This window comes from Gopherus evgoodei, chromosome 9 (genome assembly GCF_007399415.2).
Source record: "Gopherus evgoodei ecotype Sinaloan lineage chromosome 9, rGopEvg1_v1.p, whole genome shotgun sequence".
In the NCBI taxonomy this organism is placed as follows: Eukaryota; Metazoa; Chordata; order Testudines; family Testudinidae; genus Gopherus; species Gopherus evgoodei.
Window position 1 is genome coordinate 19821985 of NC_044330.1, and position 24582 is coordinate 19846566.

Sequence of the window (24582 nt, forward strand, 5' to 3'; positions counted from 1 at the left end):
GGGCCGCAGCCGGCAGCCCAGGGGTTCCCCTGGGTTAGCGCACTGCCAGCCCAGGGGTTCCCCTGCATCAGCGCGCCAGCAGCTGGCAACCCAGGGATCCTCTTGGGTCAGTGCGCCGCCACTGGCATCCAGCAGCCCAGGGCTTCTCCCAGGTCAGCGCGCCACCGCCGGCAGCCCAGGGGTTCCACTGCGCAGTAGCTGCTTCGATTCTCCCACCTCCTAGGCTTGCGGCGCCAATCAGCTGTTTGTCGCAGCAAGCCTGGGAGGAGAATTAGAGCAGGACGGCATGCTCGGAGAGGATGCGGAGCAGAGGTGAGCTAGGGTGGGGAGGTACCACAGGGCTCCCTGGGCCTGGGGATGGGGAGCTGCTGCAGGGGGGGGAGCTGCCGCGGGGGCGCCTCGGGGCAGAGGGGAGCTGCTGCAGGGCTGGGGGGGGGCGCAAGGTGGAAGTTTCGCCTTGGGTGCGAAACTTCCTTGCACCGACCCTGAGGGCTGCTTGTGCTTCGAAAGCTTATGGTATGATGATTTTGCTTTATACTGTTGAAAGTCTTTTTTAAAAAAAATCTATGCAATAATAGATACGTATCCTACTTATAGAATCCAGTTCTTATTGTTTTGACTCTGCCAGTCCTGAGTCATGCAAAACCTTTCGAACTGTCCATGCTCTTTTAAGTCTCATGAAACTCTGGGCTGCCTTAAAGAAAACGCGTTGTGGTTTAGCTGATAATTGCTGCAATAAATATCGAATGCCCTGGGCAGCTACTGCTATTTCTACAGAGGGAACGTGTTCATTTTCAAGATCTAAAATAACTCAGATTTTATTGTACTAATATTAAGAAACAAAATTATATGAGCTGTTATGATTTTTTGATCATTTTCTAAAACAAGTCTTCCTAAAAACTTATGAGTTTCCATCGTCCTTAGAAATTGTTCACAATTTCCTAGCAACCACAACCTTCTTCATGTCTGTCTTTTTCTTTTTTTTTTTTAAATCCCACACTGCAGTGTTTAGTAATCAACTCTTACATTTGGTACCAATGAGGTATTTCATTCTACATTAGATAGAGTATAATAGAAACTCTTTGCATAATAGATAATTGTTCAAAATATTTCAAAGAGTTAGCTTTGAAATATGGATATAAGATTAAAAGAAAGTGTATGCAGTCCTTCTGTCAAGTAGCATTTTAACTGCACTGTAGATGAATATCGAGTTTAGGCTCTCTTTATGTCAATTGCATGGCAAAGAACTATGATCAAGTAATGTTATTACTTTTGCAAAGTCAAGCACTCAAAAGTTAGGAAATATCAGAATTGAGATTGCGCGCACACACGTGCGCGCACACACACAGGCTGCACACTTTACATAGGCACAGTTACGTGCTGGTTTTTTCTACAGGACCCCCTGCCTTGTTTCTATCCAGATTTGGTAAAGCACTTAACCACAGGAAGACAATGGGCTACTCATTTACTTAGAGTTAAGCATGTGCGAAGTGCTTTGATTTCATAGTATGTTTCCACAGGTTTGCCTTTATAACAGCTTTTACTGTAATCATTCTTTAACATTCTGCTCTTCAAAAAGAATAGAAAAAGAGCATAAGTTTAAAGCAGGTAAATATCCCCATAATGTAGGATCAGTTACATGGACATCAGGGTAGGCAAAAGAGTTTAGTAAATCTTCATTTATCCCTCATTGGAAGCTATGAAAGACAGGAATTATTTCTTAATATCAGTTTGCACAGCACTTAGCACACTGGCGTCCAGATCTTGATTCAGACTTCTTGGTGTTACTATAATAATAATGTAGCAATCTATTGGTTTCTAATTGTGACACAATCCTATGCTAAACTTGTCATTAATGCTGGGTAATTTCTGCACTGTGCTTAGAAAGTGTTCATTTCTCTCTCAACATTTTAGGTACAGTGGAAAATGAAACCTACATTTATTACCAGTTTTCAGTAGCCAGTGTAAGTATTTTTTCCTAATGATATTTTCATTGTGTTCATATTAATCTGTAATGTTTTCAGTTAATCAGAGCATCATGTTTCATTGATTGTTCGTTCGTTCTTTTCCTAACTTTTAGATATCATAAAAGCACCCATATTTCCTGACAGATGATAAAATTGACATACAACTATTTATCAAATAGAAGAACAGTAAGGTGGCGATTGCCTTCAGCTCTCATCATACCAATGGGAGTTTTGCCTGAGTAAGGGAGGAGATGCAGTTCTCTTAAAAATGCAGTAGTGGACTCTTTAAGTGTATTTTAATTTATTTCTGCACAAGGTTTTTTGGGTTTTAGACTCTAGACAGATACTCTGTCAGTAGAAATAAATGTAACTATCCCACATGTATTTGCTAACAAATAATACTTTTATTAGGACAGCAATTCTATCATTTCTTACATATTAAAAAGCATCATGAAGTCTGCATATAAGGCTGAATGTGTCCATTCTATGAGGATGAAGAACTAGGGTAGGGAAGGAGTGTTGCATCTATTGCATCATTGGCTCCTTCCTTTGACCCCAAAGAAGCCCCTTCATGCATCCTCTGTTGGACTTGGGTCTTTTAAGGGAGCGGTGGGCACAGGATCAGAACTACTACATAAAACCTTGTCCCCCTCAATCCATGGGGATTTCAAACCTAGATAATTCTGATTGGGTAAGAATTAATTCATGTTTCTTTCTCTGCTGTGCTGAAATTCACCCAGGGGAACAGCTGGTGGAGGGGAAACTCACAGGAAGCATAGGAGTAGAAGAATGAATACCTTCGTAGATCTGATTATCATTTTTCTTTTCTTTATTTTTAATCTATTTTCCCTACATCAGTGGTGCAAAGTGAAGCCAATGAGCTGGCATTTTAGAGGTGTCAATTTTTAATTTTTATTCTAAGGAGTGAATGTCAGCAATTTAATTAGGCTGTCAGTACATGGATAGTTGATAGTCTCTTTTGTCTATTTTTTCTAGATTTAAACAAGAATTTTTAGCAGCTATTTAATGGATGCATTCAATTCACTCAAAAAGAGAGTGAATAATGTTAAAAAATCCTAATTGTCTCTCATAATACGTCTGTATTATTATTACAGCTACCATGACACTGACGTGTATAGTATTTAACAGTATCTTTTCCTGGTGATTGAGTGGTTCAAGGGGCTAGTAGTAGGATATAGAGCATTTTACTAGTGTGTCATCTGTTTGATACTAGCACAGCTCCGTTGTGACTGAAAGCTACTGACTGATGGTAATGTGATTACTGTAAATATCTTAATATTGCTCTATGACATGAGTGGAGAAAGTTCACACCATAAAAAACCACCCCTAGTGCATTAAATGGTAGCCTTGTTTGCATTCTTAGCAGAGAGGCCAAGGACCTGATGTGTGCAGAGAATAAATTTATATAACTGGTTCCTCCAGGTCATAGTTAAGATGCACTTGTTGGATGCTATGGGGAAAATTTCTCTGTCGCTACTTGTGATGCACCTGTTCTCAGGATCGCTGCATAACCACAGGTTTATGTACTGGGCTATCAGTCTTCCATTAGCCCTGAATCCACACACAAGCATTGGTTTTTTTTGATAAGTAATCAAAAGTTTATTAGTAATTAACATAATTTATTTTATAATCATTTACTCTTTGTGGTTACAAAGACATTGTAATCAAGGGCATATTTCCTGCTTTTATGGAAAATCAATAAAGAAAGGTTAATTCATTGCATAAAGCTGCCATATATCAATTCAATCAATAATGGAGAACATCTATTTTTAACAAACAAATTACGGACATTTTATTAAACAGGTAAATTGCTAAGAAAATATAGTGACTTGTTCAAGAATGGAAAAAAAAATTATATTGCATCACCTATCTTCATTTTCCTGGTACATTTGTGCTATGGACTGTAAATAAGGGGTGAAATCCTGGTCTCACTGAAGTTAATAAGAGTTCTGCCCTTGACTTCAGTGAGACCAGGTTTTTTCCCTATTTAGGCAAGGTAAATACATCTGAACCAGAAATGCTCTCCTCCTCTCCACCATATGCTTTCCCAAAGTGAGCACGGAGCTTCAAGTAAATGGAGCTATGTGGGAATCTGGTCCTTTAAAGTTTTAATCATTTTTTTGAAATAATTAAAGAATGGAGAACCTCTGTTTTATTGATGGCTTTTCCCTCCCTTCTGAACTCAGACAGCTGGTTATACTCTGGATCTGATATGTGGGTTAGGATTGAAGCTGAGAAGGTTGGGTATTAGCCAAACCATTGACAGATCATGGTGAGGCTGGAGATTGTGAGATTAACTATGCGTTTCAACCTTCACAAGAGTGATGTTTCGGAGTGTATTTATGATTTCATAGCTGCAGTGACAACTATAGTGCTATCCTGGTGGTGGTTCCACAGTCACCTAGATCAGAGGTCGGCAAACTATGGCCTTTGGGCCACATCTGGCCCTCGGGACTGTCCTGTCTGACCCCCAAGCTCCTGGCCCAGGAGGCTAGCCCCTCCCATGCTGAGCCCCCTTCCCTGCAGCCTCAGCTCGCTCACTCTGCTGCCAGTTCAATGCTCTGGGCGGCAGGGCTGTGAGCTCCTGAGGCAGCTGTGCTGCTTGGTGACAGCAGCATGGCCGAGCTCCAGCCACGCTGTGTGGCTGTAGCACCGCCACCTGTGCTCCAGGCAGCATGGTAAAGGGGCACGGTTGGGGGAGGGGTTGGATAGAGGGCAGGGGAGTTTGGGGTGGTGGTCAGGGGGTGGGGTGTGTGTGTGTAGGGGTCGGGGGGGAACAAGGGGTTGTATAGGAGCAGGGGTCCGGGAGGGCAGTCAGGAAGGAGAGTGGGGGTTGGATGAGGCGGGAGGGGGCAGTCAGGGAAAGAGGTTCCGGGGGCAGTGAGAGGACAGGGAGTGGTGGGGGTGGATGAAGCAGGTGTCCTGGAGGGGTTGTCAGGGAACGGAGGGGTTGGATGGGGAGTCCTGAGGGGGAAGATAGGAAATGGGGGCCAGGCCACGACTCCCTCCCCTAACCGGCCCTCCATACAATTCATGAAACTCAATGTGGCCCTCAGGCCAAAAAGTTTGCCTACTGCTGACCTAGATGATGATTAAGCCATTAGATTTAGTGTTTGTTTTCAATTCAGTGATTCAGTCAGTGGAAGTTGAAAGCACTCGGCACCTGACAGAAGACACTTGGTACATCTCTGAATTGGGTACCTGCTCTGACTGAACAGAGTTCAGTTCTGCTGTATCAAAGTAAATAGGATACAAGTCAGAGTGCTACTTCAACGCTTCTCTGGCTCATGTTCCTCATTTGCTCTTTATTTCTAAAAATTATTTTTTTTAAAAAAGTAAAAGATACGATTGAAGTACATTGTACAAATTACAAGAATGTAACAGTGTCCATAATGTAATATTTATTTATGTTAAACATATGTTATATTATAGATCATGGCCTTTAAGAAAGAATATTATCCAGTTAAAGAAACTGCTAAGGAGAAGGGGAAAAAAAGTGTGTGTGTCATTTTATAAATTGTGTTGTAAAGAAATGTTTAGAAACACAAAAAGCGACTCTTACCAGTAAATCATACAAGACAGTGCGTGACAAAATACTCTGAATATCTTATCTTTCAGAATAGCTTGAAAATGAATGTTTTGCACATGAACTACATCGATCCCAATAACTTAATGTTTGAGGAAATCAAAATCTTTGGATTGCCCCTTCAACCTACAATTCTTACTGTGTCTGTAAATGGTGTGGTGCAGAATTCTCCTCATAATATCAGCTATAATCCTTCAGATAAGGTAAATAATATTGGAATGCAGGGACAGAACCTTCTTAAGAATTTTATAAACTTTCTTTCAGGTGCTTAATAGAATGAGATCATGGATGTAATAATGTATAGTAAATCTGTTTTGTTGCAGAATAAAGGCACTTAATGCTACAATTGTGTTATGCTCAATAAAAATGTATAAAAATGCATGCCGATTTTGTCCTCAGACACACACTTACAACTCTCAGTAGCCAGTAGAAGTTGTGCATGAACCCTAGATGGCTGGATTTGACTTAGAGTAGAGTGTCATATTTGCACAAGGTAAACAATATTTGACATTAACATCAATGCTCAAAGAGTCCTTTTAAAAACTAAAATGTGTGTGCTCTGAAAGCTTCTCAGGCATCAGTGCCACAGGCACTCCTCATCAGGATGAGTTCTGAGTGGCAGCCACATGGCAGATGTATGTGCTGAATAAGCAGTCACTTTAAAACCTCATTGAACTACCATTCATGACAAATCTTATGAAGGAATTTGAAAATCCTGCCACTGCTGTCTATCTGGTTTCTGCACCATCTTTTAACTATTACAGGTGATTGCGTTAAATTAAAATGATAGAAATAAAACAAATAGACCCAATATTGATTATAGTAATTGTATCTTAGATTAGACACTTAAATCCATATTTAGGCACCCAATTAACAGTGGTCTGATATTCGCTCATTATAAACTTCAGTGGAAGCTGTCAGTACTCAGCCACTTTTATTTACTTGCTTAAGTATTAATTTAGGTGCTTATTATAGAATTCAAGTCAGAAAATTTTAATTTTCACACATTTTAAAAAATATTAATAAACTAAGTATTATGGGGTAGAGTCTCATCTAGAGTATGTTTTCATAGTTCCGTTAACATCAATAGAGCTATGACAATTTATACTCAATGAAAATCTGCCCCTATATGGGTTGAAGACAACATTGGTTGAGGTCAGTTTGAAAAATTGTTCTTTGTTCAATTTTTTACAGGTTACCCATGTAACTGGGCTTCAACTTGAACTAGGAAAATCATACTTACTGGAATGGAATCAAGAGTTAAATAACATTGAAAGATTTGATTGTCACCCTAGTCCCAATGCAACACAAGAGAAATGTGAAGCCTTGAACTGTATCTGGAACGTAAGCAAAAATTATTTCTCTAACGGGGAATAGGAGTAAAAAAATTAAGAAATGTTTATCTTTTTCCTTATAGTTTACTGTTGTGAAAAAGATGGATCAAGGCAATTTCAGAATGGAATTAGTCTGACAATATTCTCCTTTTACAAGACTTCTTTTAAACAAAGGGCCATATTGTCAGCTGCTGCGTGATAGCATAGCACTGTTGACTTCAATGGAGCCAAGACAATTTGGAACAGCTGAGAATCTGGCCAACATATATTAAAAATAGAAGATGATGTGGTATTCTTAAAAAACAGGGACAAATAATACTTATAGTTATGCTTCCACATACAGCTCTTCCCCCGCACATCAGCTCAGAGTGCCTTTTGCAGGTCAATCTGCCTTTGTCAGCATTCCATACTCTCACTAAAACAGGTTCTGATTAAAAATTAGTTCCACTGGCACATAAGATCTGCAGAAACCCTTGAACTTTAGAGAAGTTTTCATCCAGCTTTTAACTTAATGTTTTGGATCTGTCTTTGTAAAATGGATCCAGACAGGAAAAGCTGATATGAAGTTCCTCAAACGTGGGTGACTTTCTTTTCCAGATCTAAATCTATGCTTTAAAACTTGGGTGCATCTCTAGCTCTGAAGTCTAAGATTCTGTGCAAGCCACTCCTGAGAACATAACAGCCATGATGGCTGATGTGTTTACCTCCACTTGCTGTACTACAAGTATCCAGTGTATAACTATGTGAAATGCTTTGGGATGATGACCATTTGAAAAGGGCTTTCTGTCTCTGTGTAAAATGAAATTTTATTCCAGTTGTGTGCTGGGACTTTTTTTAAAAATAGAGTAACTTAATCTTATCAAATTGTGCATTGTGCAGTTGATTAAATCTCCACTGGGAACTGGGATGTGCCCAGCAAACTTATTTTCACTTGAGATCAACTAGGCAGAGTTTGAAGCTAGGTGAAAGTTTACTGCATTAAGCTACATTAACAGATGCAATCACAAATAAATATACAATTCAGGCTCCCAAATACTGTTTACTGATCTACAATATACTTGACTTTTCAGCCTGTCTCCACTGATAATGTTCCATCCTGTTACTACCCTTCTGACTATGGTTATTCTGTCAGTCAAATTACATACACCTCTTCAGGTTTATCGGTGAACCTCAACAGAAATGGTAATTATGTTAATCGTGCTGCGACTTCTACTACTCCTATCAATACACTTCGCCTGGATGTGACCTATCATGACAACAATATGCTGCAATTTAAGGTAAATTCATTCTGAAAATGTTGTGAACTGAGATTATTCCTTTGGTTACATTTTTTAAAATCAGTTGTCTGCTTTTTGTACATTGGTTGACAACCCTGACTTTTCCACCTGATGAGGGAGGTTTCTTCATTTAGCTAAATAGCTGTTATTTGGGTTCAAGCCAAATCCTCTCTTCTCACAAGAGTTTATGTATTAGTTCTTATAACTTAATCCTATGTAATAGTGTATAAGCGCCCAAACAACCAATCAGAATTTGGAGAATCTGGAGGAACTTTATCATTAGGGTGTAAGTATTATGCATTAGCAGTAAGTATTACTGTAGTTATAACTTTTGTGCTAATGACACTTATAAAACTATATTCTAAAAAATAACTTTAATAAATTTTTAAAGTGAGCATGTTGCATATATTGAATTCACCTATTAAGACAGACTATAGAATAAAGAGAACATAGATTTGGTATGTATGCATAGCAAAAAACATAAAGCATTAACAAAAAACGTATAAAGGTGGCTTAAAAATGTGAAAAAGTGAAAATTCTCTTTACTATGTATAAAAATAAATTCAGGGCCACATTAACCAACAGTAATCTCTTGAACAAAACAAAAGATTCTTCAACATTCATTACTTCTTATATACCAGTCCATATATCTATTATTTTAATTATAATGATATAAGTAAGAAAACTGATACTGAAAGAGAATACCTCACACAACACACTCACACTACAATTCTTTTTCTGTTTTAGCTAAATGTTTATTCAAGACTTTTAACTATATTGGTTGCATTTGAAAAAGTTTGTCAGAAATCTTCCTCTATTTAAGGTTTTACCAGTCTGAGAGGTGTACCGTGTATTTAATATGAGGAATAGTGATTGAACTTTCTAAATAATAATATTTTCTAAAAAGGGATTGAATTTTTAAGTGCTATCAATGTATCAATCTTTTTTATATTGTTATATGCACTCAAGTGAACTGATTTCTGCTTCATAGATTTATGATTACAGCAATAAAAGATATGAGGTTCCAGTACCACTAAATATCCCTAGCAGTCCTACAAGTACATATGAGAATCGACTCTATGAAGTAGCAATTCAGAACAATCCATTCGGCATCCAGATTCGACGCAAAAGCACAGGGACAATTATGTAAGTGAATCTTTTTCTTTTTTTGCTATAAGTAACATTTTTTTTTATTTTAGGTTGTGGCAAATCATGTTAGCTTCCACTGTATTGTGCTAGGTGAATTACCTCTTGTCTCCTCCCCGCCCTCCCCCAGTGGCAGGAGTCTGAAAAGTTTGTTGTTGTTGTTGTTGTTGTTGTTGATGTTTGTATAATTTTACATGTTTTGTTGAAACCCTTTATTCTAGGGGGACCATTAATATATCTGAGAGATTATCTTCAGGCACTTCCCTAAAAATTTGTTTGCACTTTGAATGCAGTTGTTTCAGGCTCATCCTTCTAATCAAATTCAGAAAAAAGAGAAATTAGCCTTGCATCCTGAGGGATTTTTGCTAATATCCTCTATCCTTTGAGTCTGGATTGCTTAAATCTTTTGGATTACGAATGCTGATACAGCTGTTCAAAGTTGATACACATTCAAATGGAGAGACCTTACACCTGAGAGTGAGACAGACCTAGATGTGTAAGAACTGAGAAGAGAGGAGAGGAGATTTTTTAAGCAATGTTGCTTCTAGGGCTGTTTTCTGGAAGATGCACACAAGTGTGATAACTAAGGACTTAGTCTAATGCTGTATAAGTGTAATGGGGTACACTGGGACTCTGTGGCAGGGGAGGGTAACCGTCTTGGTCCACTACCCCATTTAACAGTTTTTTTCCCCCAGGGTCATACCTGGGGGACAGGGGGTTGCCTTTGGTGGTCAAAGAGAGGAAAATGTCTCAGGAGGACCCCAGGGATTGTAGAAAGCAACCCCAAACAGCTGCCTCTGTTCATGGTCTGAAGCTGGTGTTCCAAATGAAAAGAGTGGGTTTCTGATCCCCTCTTTAACACTGAAGAATGTCTGGGGGTTTGCTGCTTTAGACTGCAGTTCAGACTCTGGCAGGGCTTTGGTAAGAGGGTACAGTTCACATCAGACAGACTCTCTTCCTTGTTCCTAGCTGTTGCATTATATTAGAGACAGAGGAAAATACATTAAAATATTATTTTAATGTAAATAAGTTCTATTGTTGCTACAAGAGTGTAGTATGCTTAAAAGAGGACACAAAGAGGACCCTGGGAATAAAGCCATGTCAACCTAACTTCAGTGCCTGGAAAAATACTGGGACAAATTATTAAACAATCAGTTTGTAAGCACCTAGAGGATAATAGGTTTATAAGGAATTCTCATAAGCAAATTAGGGAAATGCAGTATAGGTGAAATTATTATCAAAAGGGGTGCACAACCAGTTGAAAGACTGTGTTCAAAGAGTAGTTATAAATGGTTTGCTGTCAAACTGGGAGGCCATATCTAGTGGGGTCCCAAAGGGGTCATTCCTGGGTCTGGTACTATTCAATATTTCCCTTAATGACTTAGATAATGGAGTGGAGAATGTGCTCATAAAATTTGCAGATGACACCAAGCTGGGAGGGATTGCAAATGCTTTGGAGAACAGGACTAGAATTCAAAAAAACCTTGATGAAATGAAGAACTAGTCTGAAATCACCAAGACAAAATTCAGTAAAGATGAATGCAAAGTACTTCATTTAGGAAGGACAAAATCAAATGCACAACTTCTAAATGGCTAGGCAGTAGTACTGCAGAAAAAATCTGGGGTTATGGTGGGCCACAAGCTGAATGCGATTCAACAACTTGGTGCATTTATGAAAATGGCTTATGTCATTCTCAGTGTATTAACAGGACTCTGGTATTTAAGACATGGAAGATAATTATTCTGCTGTAGTTGGCACTGATAAGGCCACAGCTGGAGTACTGTGTCCTGTTCTGGGCTCCACTCTTTAAGAAAAATATGGACAAATTGGAAAGAGACCAGAGGAGAGCAGCAAAAATGATAGAAGTTTTAGAAAATCTGATCTTTGAGAAAAAGTTTTAAAAAACTGGGCATCTTATAGTCTTGAGAGAAGAAGACTGAGGAGGACCCGATAAGTCTTCAAATATGTTGAGGTCTGTTATAAAAGAAGACTGTAGGATAAAAAAATAATGGGCTTCATCTGCAGCGAGAGAGACTAGGTAAATAGTAGGAAAAACTCTCTAATTATAAGTATAGACAAGCTCTGGAATAGGCTTCCAAAGTGGGTTGTGGGATTCTCATCGTTACGGGTTTTTAAGAAGAGGTTGCACAAACATTTGTCAGAGATGGTCTAGGTTTACTTCGTCTGGCCTCAATGCAGGTGGCTGGACATGATGAGTTCTCGAGGTCTCTTCCAGCCCTAAGTTTCTATGATTCTATGATTTGTGAGTTTGTCATAACTTAGTCCCAGATTTGGACCTTAGCGTCCAAAATATGGGGGTTAGCATGAAAACCTCCAAGCTTAGTTACCAGCTTGGACCTGGTACTACTGCCACCACCCACAAAATTAGAGTGTTTTGGGGCACTCTTGTCTCCCCAAAAACCTTCCCTAGGGACCCCAAGACCCAAATCCCTTGAGTCTCACAACAAAGGGAAATAAACCTTTTCCCTTCCCCACCTCTAGGTGCTCCTGGAGAGATACACAGAAGCAACCTCCGGGAATCTAAGCAGAGGGAGTCCACCCTCTCTAATTCCAGTCCTGGAAACAAAAGCACTTCCCTCTTCACCCAGAGGGAATGCAAATTCAGGCTAGTAAATCTAACACACACAGATCTCCTCCTGACTTCTTCCTCCCACCAATTTCCTGGTGAGCTGCAGACTCAATTCCCTGGAGTTCCTCACTAAAGAAAAACTCCAACAGGTCTTAAAAGAATGCTTTATATAAAAAAGAAAGAAAAATACATACAAATGGTCTCTCTGTATTAAGGTGACAAATACAGGGTCAATTGCTTAAAAGAAATATGAATAAACAGCCTTATTCAAAATGAATACAATTTAAAGCACTCCAGCAGCTATATCCATGTAAATACAAAGAAAACAATAGAAACCTTACTGTCTTACTATATTTGTACTCACAATTTGGAAACAGAAGATTAGAAAGCAGGAAACAGAAATCCTCCCATAGCCGAGGGAGATAGATTCAAGACAAAGGACTCACACCCAAAACTTCCCTCCACCCAGATCTGAAAAAAGTCTGGTTTCCTGATTGGTCCTCTGGTCAGGTGTTTCAGGAACTTCTTTCCAGGTGTAAGAACATTAACCCTTAGCTATCTGTTTATGACAGAGTTGGAGGGGATATGATCTGCATGATTGTGAATGGAATCAGAGGTGTTCACTGGATAGCCTTCATGCCAAAATGTGGTCCACTTTATTAAAAAGTTTGAGGACTCCTATAATTTAGACAATGTGGAAGACCAGAAAGTACAGGTTAGAGGAGGAGGGGGAAGGGTTGGACTAGTTTGCATAGATCGGATAATAGGTTCAATTACTGTACACTTTTTAGTGAACAGGGTTTTTTGTTTCTTTGGGTTTTTTTTGGGGGGGGGGAATTAGAAATGGATATGGGAGTTTCTGAGCTAAAACCCCTGGAACTACTTTGATATAGTTTTAAGTTTGTAAGAGAATGCTTTATGAATTAAAGTGTCTATTCTGTTTATTTATGATCAGCAAGAAATATGATAACTTAGCTCATTTAGGTTATCAGATACCATAATGAGAAATATATTTATAAGAAAGCAGATAAGTAGAAATGTAGATAATACTTATGTTGTGCCCATTGCTGTGGTTTCTAGGGTCAGACTAGCTCTTTCACCTCATTCATTTTTAAACTTTTTGCTTATCTCTAATTAAGGAGAATATTTGCATGTAAGAGGAAATCTTAAAGAAAAAGCAGTGCAAAGCACCAAGTACTTACTAGTGATAATTGAAGACTTCAGGAAAAACCTAAGGGTCCCCCCTGTGAAAATTGCCATCATGGCTAATACGTTACACATTGACTAGACAGAATCTATATGAATGCTAAGCTTTTCCTTACCAGAACATAATTTTAAACACACAACCAAGTTCATTGTGGTTTTTATGTTACTCTGGAAGTTGTTAAAATTACAGGTGCAGAAAAATATTTAATGGATTAAATGCCACAATTAATTTGCAGATAGATCTCAGTAACCTGACAGTAAACACATTTTGTGGGAGCATTCCCTCTTCCCCCAATGACACATTATTGAAGGATAAAGGAGAACATTGATGCGAGCGCTTATATTACTTAAAATATATTTTACTTTCTCATTTATAAAAATCTATTTTGTAATACAATTTGTTCTTTTGAGGTACTTAAAATTGAATTGTACAGTGAATGCTTGGCCAACCAGAAAAAAAAAAACCCAAAACCATTCATATCCGCAGCTCACTTTCCTGGAACTGCATAATTATTCAGAAGATCTATCATCAGATCATAATTAAATGAACAATAAAGAATGAGTTGAAATGCACATAACTTGCAGTGAATGAGATTCAGAGGTAGATTTTCAACACTGGGCAAAAATCTGCTATAAACAGTAATGACACCTCCTTGTTTACTAAATCACATGTGGCACCAGGGCTTGGACTGTAGAGGGGGCAGATGGGGACGGTGATCATATTGTTTCAAGCACCTCAACCAAAATAATCTCTGCTCATACATGTTGACAAAATGAGAGGACACTCATGATAAATTGTTCAAACGCCTCACTAAAATCGATGGCCTCTCAGAGCTGTTGTTTCAGGCTTTTTGCAAACTTTCATACACATCTCTGCATCGGTTGCATTTGGGTCACATTATTAATGTTTTCTTTGCAACTATAACAGTAAGAGACATCCTTCTTTTTTTGTAAATGGAAAGGCGCATTACTGGAGGACAAGATGGAAACATCAGTACAGTGGTAATGCAGTACAAGGGCATGTACTGGCTGTTTCTGAGCCCTTCACAGCATTGAAAACCTCTATTCCTCAATATTCTCCGCTGCTGCTTCATTCTTTCCACTTTTTACTGATGATAATGGGATAATTCTCATTCTGTTCCAGTTGGGATTCTCAGGTACCTGGCTTCACTTTTAGCGACATGTTCATTCAGATTTCTACCCGTCTGCCATCACAGTATATCTATGGATTTGGTGAAAATGAACACACTACCTTTCGGCGTGATATGAACTGGCACACCTGGGGAATGTTCGCCAAAGACCAGCCCCCTGGTGTAAGTAGAAACAGATTTTGTTTTTTCTCTAAGTAGCTACGCTTTCTTTGCTTTATATGCCTCTGGGTCTTAGTAGCTTGCTATTCACTTAAACTGAATCAAGGCAGACACTTTTTGAGAACTTGAATATACATTCCGTTGATTTCTGCCTGGGGAGTGGCAGGCTCATTTTGCCTATGGCTTGTAGGACCGATCTGAATGAACTACTCTTGGTACAGAAACTGAGGAAGGGGCAAAGTGGCATTACATTACGTTTGCATTCCCCTGGCTTGGAGGGGAAGGATTAAATGCGTGATTATATATGCAGGCAGGCCCAACATTGAAATCCCACATAGCCCAGTCAGTCCTGATTTGCAGACTTCATATCTCAGTCCTAGGCCTTTGTTAAGTTGAGAGACCAGTATTTGTGCTCATCCAAAGGTTATTGAAGTCAATGTAAGAGTCCCATTGGACACTAGATCAGGCCCAGGATGTAGTGCAATTTGTGATAGATTGTCAGGGTTGGAAGGGACCTCAGGAGGTCATCTAGTCCCACCCTCTGCTCAATGCAGGACCCACCCCAACTAAATCCCCAAATGGCCCCCTCAAGGGTTGAACTCACAACCCTGGGTTTAGCAGGCCAATGCTCAAACCACTGAGCTATCTCTCCCCCCATATGGAAAAATGTATTTCAGGAATAGGCTATGGCCATCTCTAATCCTGTCGTTTTAATTATGATCAAAGACCCTGACTGGAACTCAAGTCTTGATACAGACCTGAACAGTGGCAAATGCATCATATGCAAAAGTACATCGCTGCTTTTCATGGTTTTCAGCTGTTTAATTGCAAGCTAAACAAATGTGATGCCAATTTGCATATTATAGGATAGTCACATTTCCAAACAATGTAAAGGTTGCACCCACAGTATTGCTCACACACCTGTTCTGCATGCAAAATCCCAGACCTGTGTGAGCAAACCAGTATCTTGTAACAGGTAAATCAGTGTTAATGGATACTTGTGTATGCATATGTTGTTTTCTGCATGGTGATGTGAGGTTTGCAGCCCCTATAAAGTGAACAATGAAAGTGGTGACATATTTATCTTAGAGCTGTCCCACACAACAGATATTTTGATTCCTTTGCAGTCCTGAAAAATCAGAAAAAAAATTGTTTCAGATGAAATTTATTTTTTTTTAAATTTTCAGCGAATCTAATTTTTTTAAAAATTTGAGTCAAACTAAATGTTTTGTTAGACCTGAAAGTTTTTTTTTTACATTTTTAAAGAATAAAGTGAAAGAAATGTATGAAACAAAGGTGCTGTAGACTGAAAAATCAAAAGGTCCTGCTTCAAAAATTTTGACACACACATATATTTTAATTTTTTTAATTAAAACAATTCAGTGAAACTGACAAGAATCTGTGAAATGTTTTGGTTTGACGAATCTGCATTCTCCCCTTCTCAAAAAAAAAAAAAATCAGCCAAAAATTGTCATCTAGCTTCAATTGCTCTGTACCATTTCTTTCCTGTATATGCTGCTTCTCCACAACTCCAGTCACCACAGTTATGGTCTCCTGATCATTACAATTTCAGCTCTAATGCCTTTCAAATAAGAGTCACCAATGTGGATACTGATTACAAAAAAACCGCTTGAAAACAGGAATGCTTTGTACTGGGAAAGGTGCTGCATGTTAGCAGGAATTTATCAATAGATATTCAGGGATCTAAAGTCATATAATTATTTTTTTTCCATACTCAAAAGCTTTCAAACATATTGAGTTCAAAAGTTTCAAACTGAAAATAATCTTTTGGTAGGAAACTTAAATATTTACCTCCGTCTGTTTTAGGTGTGTGTGTGTGTGTGTGTGTGTGTGTGTGTGTGTGTGTGTGTGTGTGTGTGTGTGTGTGTGTGTGTGTGTGTGTGTGTGTGTGTGTAGGCAAAGGAAGAGATTCTCTGATAATTCTCTTCAAGTTATTTGTCCAATCATTTATTATGATCACTTAAAGTATTTTTATTTATTTTGCAGTACAAATTGAATTCTTATGGTGTCCATCCTTTTTACATGGGCTTAGAAAATGATGGAAATGCTCATGGAGTCCTCTTACTTAACAGCAATGCAATGGGTAAAAAAAAAAAGCACCTTTTTTTATTTATTATTCCAGAAGTGTTTTCATATATTGTGTCCTTTTCCTTAAGAGCTGATTTATCTAAACATTCTCTTTCTGCTTTCATTTTCTGGATTTTCAGATGTCACATTCCAGCCAACTCCTGCTCTGACGTATCGCACTATTGGAGGAATTCTGGACTTTTACATGGTGTTGGGCCCAACGCCAGAGCTTGTTGTTCAGGAATACACTGCAGTAGGATTGATATGATGTCACAATTAATTACATTTTTTAGTCTTGATATCTTTTTTCATCATATTTCAATACTATATTTCCCCCCATTTTGTTGTTGTTAGCTGATTGGACGACCAGTCATGCCACCGTACTGGGCTTTGGGATTCCAGTTATGCCGTTATGGATACAAAAATGACACAGAAGTCTCTGACCTGTTTGAGGCAATGAAGACAGCTCAGATACCTTATGTATGTTGTTCCAATTAAAGTGTATGCTACTGTTTGAACTCTGATTTTTCAGACTGTCCTCTGATGAAAAGGTGAACAAAAACAACCACTGTAGAATAGAAACAACTGTAGGCACTAAACTGTAATTAATCTTCTTTGTTTACTATGAGTGAAATAACAATAGTGCTCTCTTTGCTTTTTATTAGCTCGACCTATTAATGGAAGCTATTTTGTACTATTGTATTTCATATTTTAAAATCTTATTAGCTTATATATGGCATGATTGCAATTAAGGAGCTGATGTAATTCAATGGAATATGGACACACATTGCCCCCACGTTGAGATCAATCCTATATTCCTTGTGCTCTTAAAAGTCTTACTGAGTGAGTGGGCGTAATGGAGGTGCAAGAAATGCAGGACTTGGTTCATAATGCAGACAAATTGGGGTACTGGCTAGATTTAGCCTTTTGAAGGCAGGATCGTCTTGGGCTGGGGAGTGATGCAGCTGGAGTTCCTGTTAAGAATTTTTGTTAACTCCCTTGGGCTCCACAGAATGAGACTTTGTTGATGCCATTGTGAAAATTATTCCGTGCCTCCCACACAGACATGGCTTGTAACATTTTTAAAAAATGCTTTGAGACAAACAGCTTTGGCGTATAGCTTATACCCCAAAGCCCTTGGATTTTCTCATATAATTATCATTTGCATTACAGTAACACCTGCAGGGCCCAGTCAGAAATGGGCCCCCTTGTGCCTAGGCACAATGGTATAATGTTACAGAAACCAGTAGGAAGGATCAGGAGATGGAGGAGGAGGAGGGAAAATGCAAAATATATTCTATGTTATACTTTTCCATCCTGAAGTATCATTGAAGGACCATGGCTGGGCACTCACCCAAGAGAATCTTCAAAAGGACCCAGCATAATGATCCATCAGGCTAAAGGTGTTCCTTCACTTTATGATGCAGATCAATACATGACATGGAAGCATCTCAATATGTGACGCACTGATGTACATAGCCATTTTCCTCACTATTTCATGGCACTGACACCCACCCACCCTCAATTAAAATGGGAAATCATTCTTCGCTAGTGTATAGCAATTTTTTTTAGTGATAGCAAACTTCAGAATGAGTTAGTTGATAAAATGTCTAATTTCATAGTGGTCTTGATTTTGGGAGTGTGTAAGTACATTCATTTGACAATCTTTGTTTTAAGATGCAGCAGCTTCCAATTTTACTTAGAGAAAAGCAGCAGCTATCTTAATTTGACTGCAGTGTTATAAATACACACCTAGCAAAAAGGATGATTGCTTTACATCCATTGTTTTTGTGAACTGCAGGACGTACAATACACGGATATTGATTACATGGAACGGCAATTAGACTTTACCCTCAGCCAAGACTTTGCTGGACTACCAGCTCTGGTTGACAGAATGAAAAAGGAAGGAATGCGATTCATCATTATCCTGGTGAGTGTTTTTTTCCCCTTTTTTCCCTGGCCACAGATCAAAAAGTTATATACTTCACATAATACTCTCGATGTGTATAAAACAGGACTGTCCAGTGATTAAAATAATTAATTGAGATTAATTGTGCGAGTAAAAAAATTAATTGTGATTAATCACACTGTTAAACAAGAATAGAATACCATTTATGTAAATATTTTTGGATATTTTCTAGTTTCAAATATATTGATGACAGGTTTTTCTTGATAATGATCCAAAACAGTGCAGACTGATGCATGTTAATTTTCATCATCTGAGTCAGATGCCACCAGCAGAAGACAGATTTTCTTTTTTGGTGGGTTCTATAGTTTCTGCATCAGAGTGTTGCTCTTTTAGGACTTCTGTAAGCTCCATACCTCATCTCTCTCAGATTTTGGAAGGCACTTCAGATTCTTAAACCTTGGGTTTAGTGCTGTAGCTATCTTTAGAAATTTCACATTGGTATCTTCTTTTGCATTTTATTAAATTTGCAGTGAAAATGTTCTTAAAATGAACAACGTGTGCTGGGTCATCATCTGAGACTGCTAAAACATGAAATATATGGCAGAATGTGGGTAAAACAGAGCAGGAGGCGTACAATTTTCCCCAAGGAGTTCAGTTACACATTTAATTAATGCATTTCTTGTTTTAAACAAGCATTATCAGCATGGAAGCATATCCTCTGGAACAATGGCTGAAGCACAGAAAGGCATATGAATCTGTAGTGCATCTGGCACGTAAATATCTTGTAATACCAGCTACAACAGTGCCATGCGACAGCCTGTTAGGGTCACCAGACATCCCGATTTTATCGGGACTGTCCCAATATGTACTTATTTGTCCTGCATCCCGACTGATGTTCAGTTGGGATGCAAATTGTCCCAATGTTCTGCACTTCGGAGCACAGGTGGAGGGGGCTCGTGCCCCCAACCCAGCCCTGGCCCCGCCCTGACTCCACCCTCTCTCTGCCTCATTGGATCCCTCCCCAAATCCCCACCCTAGCCCCGCCTCTTCTTCAAGCATGCCACATTCCTCCTCCTCCCCCCTCTCTCCCAGGCTTAAGAGTCAGCTGTATGGTACTGTAAGCGCTGAGAGGGAGGGGGGAGAAGCAGGATGCGGCAGCCCACTCAGGGGAGGCAGAGGTGAGCTAGTGCAGTGGGGGGTGGGGCAGGGAGCTGCTGGTGGGTGCTCAGCCCCCACCAATTTTTCCTATACTCTGGTGGCTTTTTATTTATTTATTTATTTATTTGTTTATTGTTCTACCACTGGCTCTGTTTTTTTGCTCCGCTGCCAGCTCTCTCTTTTTTTCCCCTCTGCTGGCGAACATCCCTCCCCTGCCATGTCCTGATATTTCATGTCTCTCAGCTGGTCACCCTACAGCCTGTTCTCACTTTCAGGTGACATTGTAATTAAGAAGTGAGCAGCATTATCTCCCATAAATCTAAACAAACTTGTTTCTCTTAGCATTTGTCTGCACAAGAAATAGGACTGAGTGGACTTGTAGGCTGTAAAGTTTTACATTGCTTTGTTTTTGAGTGCAGTTTTATAACGGGTAAACCTATTTGTAAGTTGCACTTTCATGATAAAGAGATTGCACTACAGTACTTTTATGAGGTGAATTGAAAAATACCATTTCTTTTGTTTTTTATAGTGCAAATATTTGTAATAAAAATAATATAAAGTGAGCACTGTACACTTGTATCCTGTGTTGTAATTGAAACTGATATATTTGAAAATGTAGGAAAACATCCAAAAATGTAATAAATTTCAATTGGCATGCTATTGTTTAACAGTGCAAATAATCGTGATTCATTTTTTTAACTGTGATTCATTTTTTTGAGTTAATCGCATGAGTTAACTGTGATTAATCGACAGCCCTAGTATTAAATTGTTCTCCGTACAAATGTAAAGTTGTATTATCTTTAATTTTAGGATCCAGCCATTTCAGGCAACGAAACCAATTATCTAGCCTACACAAGAGGTGTCCAGGAAGATGTTTTCATTAAATGGCCCAATAGCAGTGAAATTGTGTGGGGAAAGGTACTGTTTTTAGATTACTTGATAACACCTGAGATGTTATTTCCAAATATGAATCATATTAGCATGCTTAAGAGGTGATTTGATCATGGTTTACAAGTACCTACCTGGGGAAGAGATTTCTGATAGTAAGCAGCTTTTTAATCAACTAGAAAAAAAGTATAAGATGACGCAGTAATTGGAAGCTGAAGCTGGACATATTCAGACTAGAAGTGAGCTACACATTTTCAACAGTGAGGATAATTAACTGGTGGAACAACTTACCTTGGGATATGGTGGATTCTCGCTTGAAGTCCTGAATTTAAGACTGAAAATCTTTGTAAAAGATATGCTTAGCAGACAGAGAAGTTATGGTCTTGATTCAGAAATTATTGCATGAGATTCTTCAGCCTGTGTTATGCACGAAGTAAGACGAGATGATCATAATGGTCCATTTTGGCCTTAAAGCTCTATTAATCTAACTTTGGAAGTAACAAATCAAAGAGAACAGTAAGCTATTCCATAAGTAGAAGAAAGAGATTATTTTCATTAGTTGCCAGAGTTTTCTTCAAATGAAAGTATTCCTCTTAAAACTTAAATCCGTTAGCAAATTAAATAGGAATACTCCAACAATAGCCATTTGTATGACATGTGCATGTTCTCACCCCACAGTATACCTGCAAAAGTAAATTCCTCTTGGGAAAATATCTACAAATATTAGCTAAGTTCAATGACTGGATTCTGCTGGTGGAAGCCAGCTGCAGGCATCCAGCAGCAGTAAGCCCACATGTAGCAGAATTGCATTGGAACAAGCTGTCAGCATCTCTGAAGCAACTGGAGGGCCCAGAGTTGGCCAGTGTAACTTGAAAGTGGATCGGACCATCCAGTGGGAGGTTGGGGCCAGGACACCTGAGATGCATTGATTCAATCAGTAGAGTTGGGGCTGATATTTAAAGTTACCCTCCCCTTAGGGAGATCAGTGGCACTATTACTTGCCCTCTGACAGGGTTAATCATCATCTGGTGCATCTGCACATGAAAGAAGTGCAAATGTCACACCCATGTATCTGTGACCCAAACTGTTCTCTCCAGCTCTGTGGATAGAGAGCACAGCAACAGATCTCTCTGGAGGGAAACATGCAAGCTATAGGTAAACATGGGAGTCAGCATAGCAGCTGCTGAAGGGACAGGCCGGGCATAAGAGGAAATAGCTGGGTGATGGACAGTCTTCTGTGGATATGTCTCACTCTATAGCCACAGCAATTTCTTTCCTATTAATAGCTGAATGCCACAATATCAACGTAGGCTCTTTTTGCCTCCACACTGTGGAATTATTCTATTGACCAAAATTTTGCAATGCCATTGGCTTATTGAGAAGCCCTTGATCCGGTCAGGGAACTGGAGGGGCAGAGTAGGAAAGCTGGGAAGCAGTATGGAACTATATTGTTTTCATGACGATGGCTGTGACCTCTAGTGTTTTCTCTGAGATCTGCATGGATCTGGAGGGATCTATGGGCTTGGATTTGTTTTGGGGAGTCTTTAGTTCTGAAGGGAAGTACTTTCCTATATCCTCTGTGAGATTGCCTTTATAGGGGACACCATGGCACTCAGTATGCCTTGAATACTGTTTTTTCTGTGTATTACCACAGTTGAGCCTATGCCATGCTCCATGCAGAGCCATTTATATATTATAAAGCCTAAGGGCGCCTTTTAAAATTCAGTTTAAAAGTAGTCTCTGATAAACAAAACAAAAATAGTTGCATGTTGTAAGAAAGTCCAAATCTTCAGTGTTGGAAACAGCAGAGAACAGAACGCAATTCATGTTAATTATATACAATATTATGTTTCAAGTTTGAGTTTGGCTCAAATGAGGTTCATGCTTTTCTAATGCAAAATCATTTGCAGCAGAACAATGAAAAGGTGAATATGGTTATCCATCAGCTTTAGGGATGATTTGCATGGAAAGGATCATGTGTGGTGGGACATAGTGGCCATGAAAGCAATTAGAGATGAAGGGAGGATCAGAAAATTTTGTAAAGAGGGTGATTAGGGTATTGCTTTTGAAAAACAGCTGCTTTGTTTATTAGAATTCCATCATAGTGCCTAAAACATAGTGTGTGACATAAATTTTGTACCAGCCTGTGTAATTTAGAATGATTGAATTTTTTTTTTAAATGTCCTTCCTCTTATTAGGTTTGGCCAGATTTTCCCAATGTAGTTGTTAATGAATCGCTAGACTGGGACACTCAAGTGAAGGTAAGTGTATTGCATTGCTACAATGAAATGTTTTGATTGCTTACTGACAGCTATTGGCAAAACCAGAAGGGGTATTGAGTTTCAAGGAAAGTAGCAAAGCAGTTATCAGATGTAATCTATTTTAACAGGTGAGGTAGAAACATAGAAAATGGGTAGCCAAATCTTCTATAGCATCTAAGAAAAAGCATAAGACAATCTAGAGCCTTTTACAAGCCCCACCACATTTTAAAGTTAGCAATGCTTCTTGTTCTATTGACAATCTTTGTCATGTATTGTAAAAGGGATTCATGTTGTGTCACCTTATTTCTTGTTTCTGTATACTTCATTGGAAAAAATAAGTCTTTGCCTAGCAAATCTTCATACAGTTCATACAATTCAGTGCCCTGATGTGATGTTTGTTTCATTTAAATATTGTATAAAGTTTATCCTACCCCATCGTGTGCTTAAGGCTCAACCCTACAACAATACCCTTAGTTGACTTTAGCAGGAGTTTAGGGCAAACAACTCCTTGTAGGATTTGAACCCATGCAAAATTCAGATCTAGACTCAGTTAAGTGTAAAATGGTGAACTAATGAAAATATTAAAATTAATATTATAAACACATAATTGAAAAGCTCTGACCAAGTATTTGATGTGAAATCTCCCATTTATATGGCTAGATTATAATCCTTTGTTGTCCTCTCATTCATTGAGAACATCATTTTTTTCCCTATTCAAGTATAGTCTCACTGACGTTAAATTTTGCCACTCTAGGCAAACTATTCCTCTGGGCCCCAAGTAACCAGTATGATCAGACACAATCTGATAAAAAGTGTGTGTTATCTAAGGGTTAGAGCAGAGGGTAAGAACCTGATTTTCATTTACATTAAGTCTAGTTATGCCATTGTATTTTTGGGGGGTTATACTACTGCCCATCTCCATAATATCTGAGCCATTGGTGCTCATTTAGGCTCTGGCAACGTAAAGGGGCTTAAAGTGAGTGCACATTTATGATCTAAGGTCCCTTGTTACAGCTAGAGCATTGTAAAGAGGTCTTTGTGTAAATGCAAATCAGACTCTAAGGCCATGGCTACACTAGAGAGTTGCAGCGCTGGTGAGGGGGTTACAGCGCTGCAACTTAGGATGTGTCCACACTTGCAAAGCACGGCCAGCGCTGCAACTCCCTGGTTGCAGCGCTGGCTGTACACCCGGTCGAGCCTCGGGTGTAGCGATTCCAGCGCTGGTGATCCAGCGCTGGTCAGCAAGTGTGGACGCCCACCAATGCTTTTATTGACCTCCGGGGTATAAGGAGGTATTCCAGAATTCCTGTCCACAACAAACCGGAAGAAAGGGAGAGCTCGGAGTTCAGCCAAACTGCTTATTTAAAAAACAAACACAGCTCCTGTTTGCTGAGTGAGCGGAGGCAGGCAGGGGAATTACTTTGGAATGTTCACAGCTGTTTGCTTGAAGAGAGAAACAGCACTCTCACACGGCAGAGGGGGAGGGGGAAGTCCGTGTTGAGCAGTTGCTTATCTGGTCTGATGGGTATTTAGCAGTACATAATTTGCATTTAGTGAATGAGAGAGGAGTGGGGGAAGGGAGTTAGAACTTTTAAAATGATTGAAGGTAGGCACTGTGTATCTTCCAGTCCTTAGAACTTGCAAGGCAGGGAGCTGAGAACAGTGTCAACTCCAAAAATCCATTCTGTCTGTCTCCTCCACGCTCCCTGTCACATTCCACCCCACCCCCTCTTTTGAAAAGCACGTTGCAGTTACTTGAATGCTGGGATAGCTGCCCACAATGCACCACTCCCAACAGCGCTGCAAGTGCTGCAAATGTGGCCACACTGCAGCACTGGTA

The 24582-nt window shown here is 39.2% G+C and overlaps 1 protein-coding gene across 1 annotated transcript in view; it reads left to right on the forward strand.

The window, feature by feature from the left end:
• LOC115657624 (maltase-glucoamylase, intestinal-like) overlaps positions 1-24582 on the forward strand; it is a 181572-nt gene that overhangs the window by 66637 nt on the left and 90353 nt on the right. The window contains exons 23-34 of the mRNA XM_030575679.1: positions 1915-1964; positions 5607-5777; positions 6769-6918; positions 7979-8185; positions 9177-9331; positions 14273-14441; positions 16446-16542; positions 16667-16779; positions 16881-17006; positions 18328-18456; positions 20404-20511; positions 22680-22742. Coding sequence (XP_030431539.1) covers positions 1915-1964; positions 5607-5777; positions 6769-6918; positions 7979-8185; positions 9177-9331; positions 14273-14441; positions 16446-16542; positions 16667-16779; positions 16881-17006; positions 18328-18456; positions 20404-20511; positions 22680-22742 — 1538 coding nt within the window. The remainder of the gene's footprint in view (positions 1-1914; positions 1965-5606; positions 5778-6768; positions 6919-7978; positions 8186-9176; positions 9332-14272; positions 14442-16445; positions 16543-16666; positions 16780-16880; positions 17007-18327; positions 18457-20403; positions 20512-22679; positions 22743-24582) is intronic.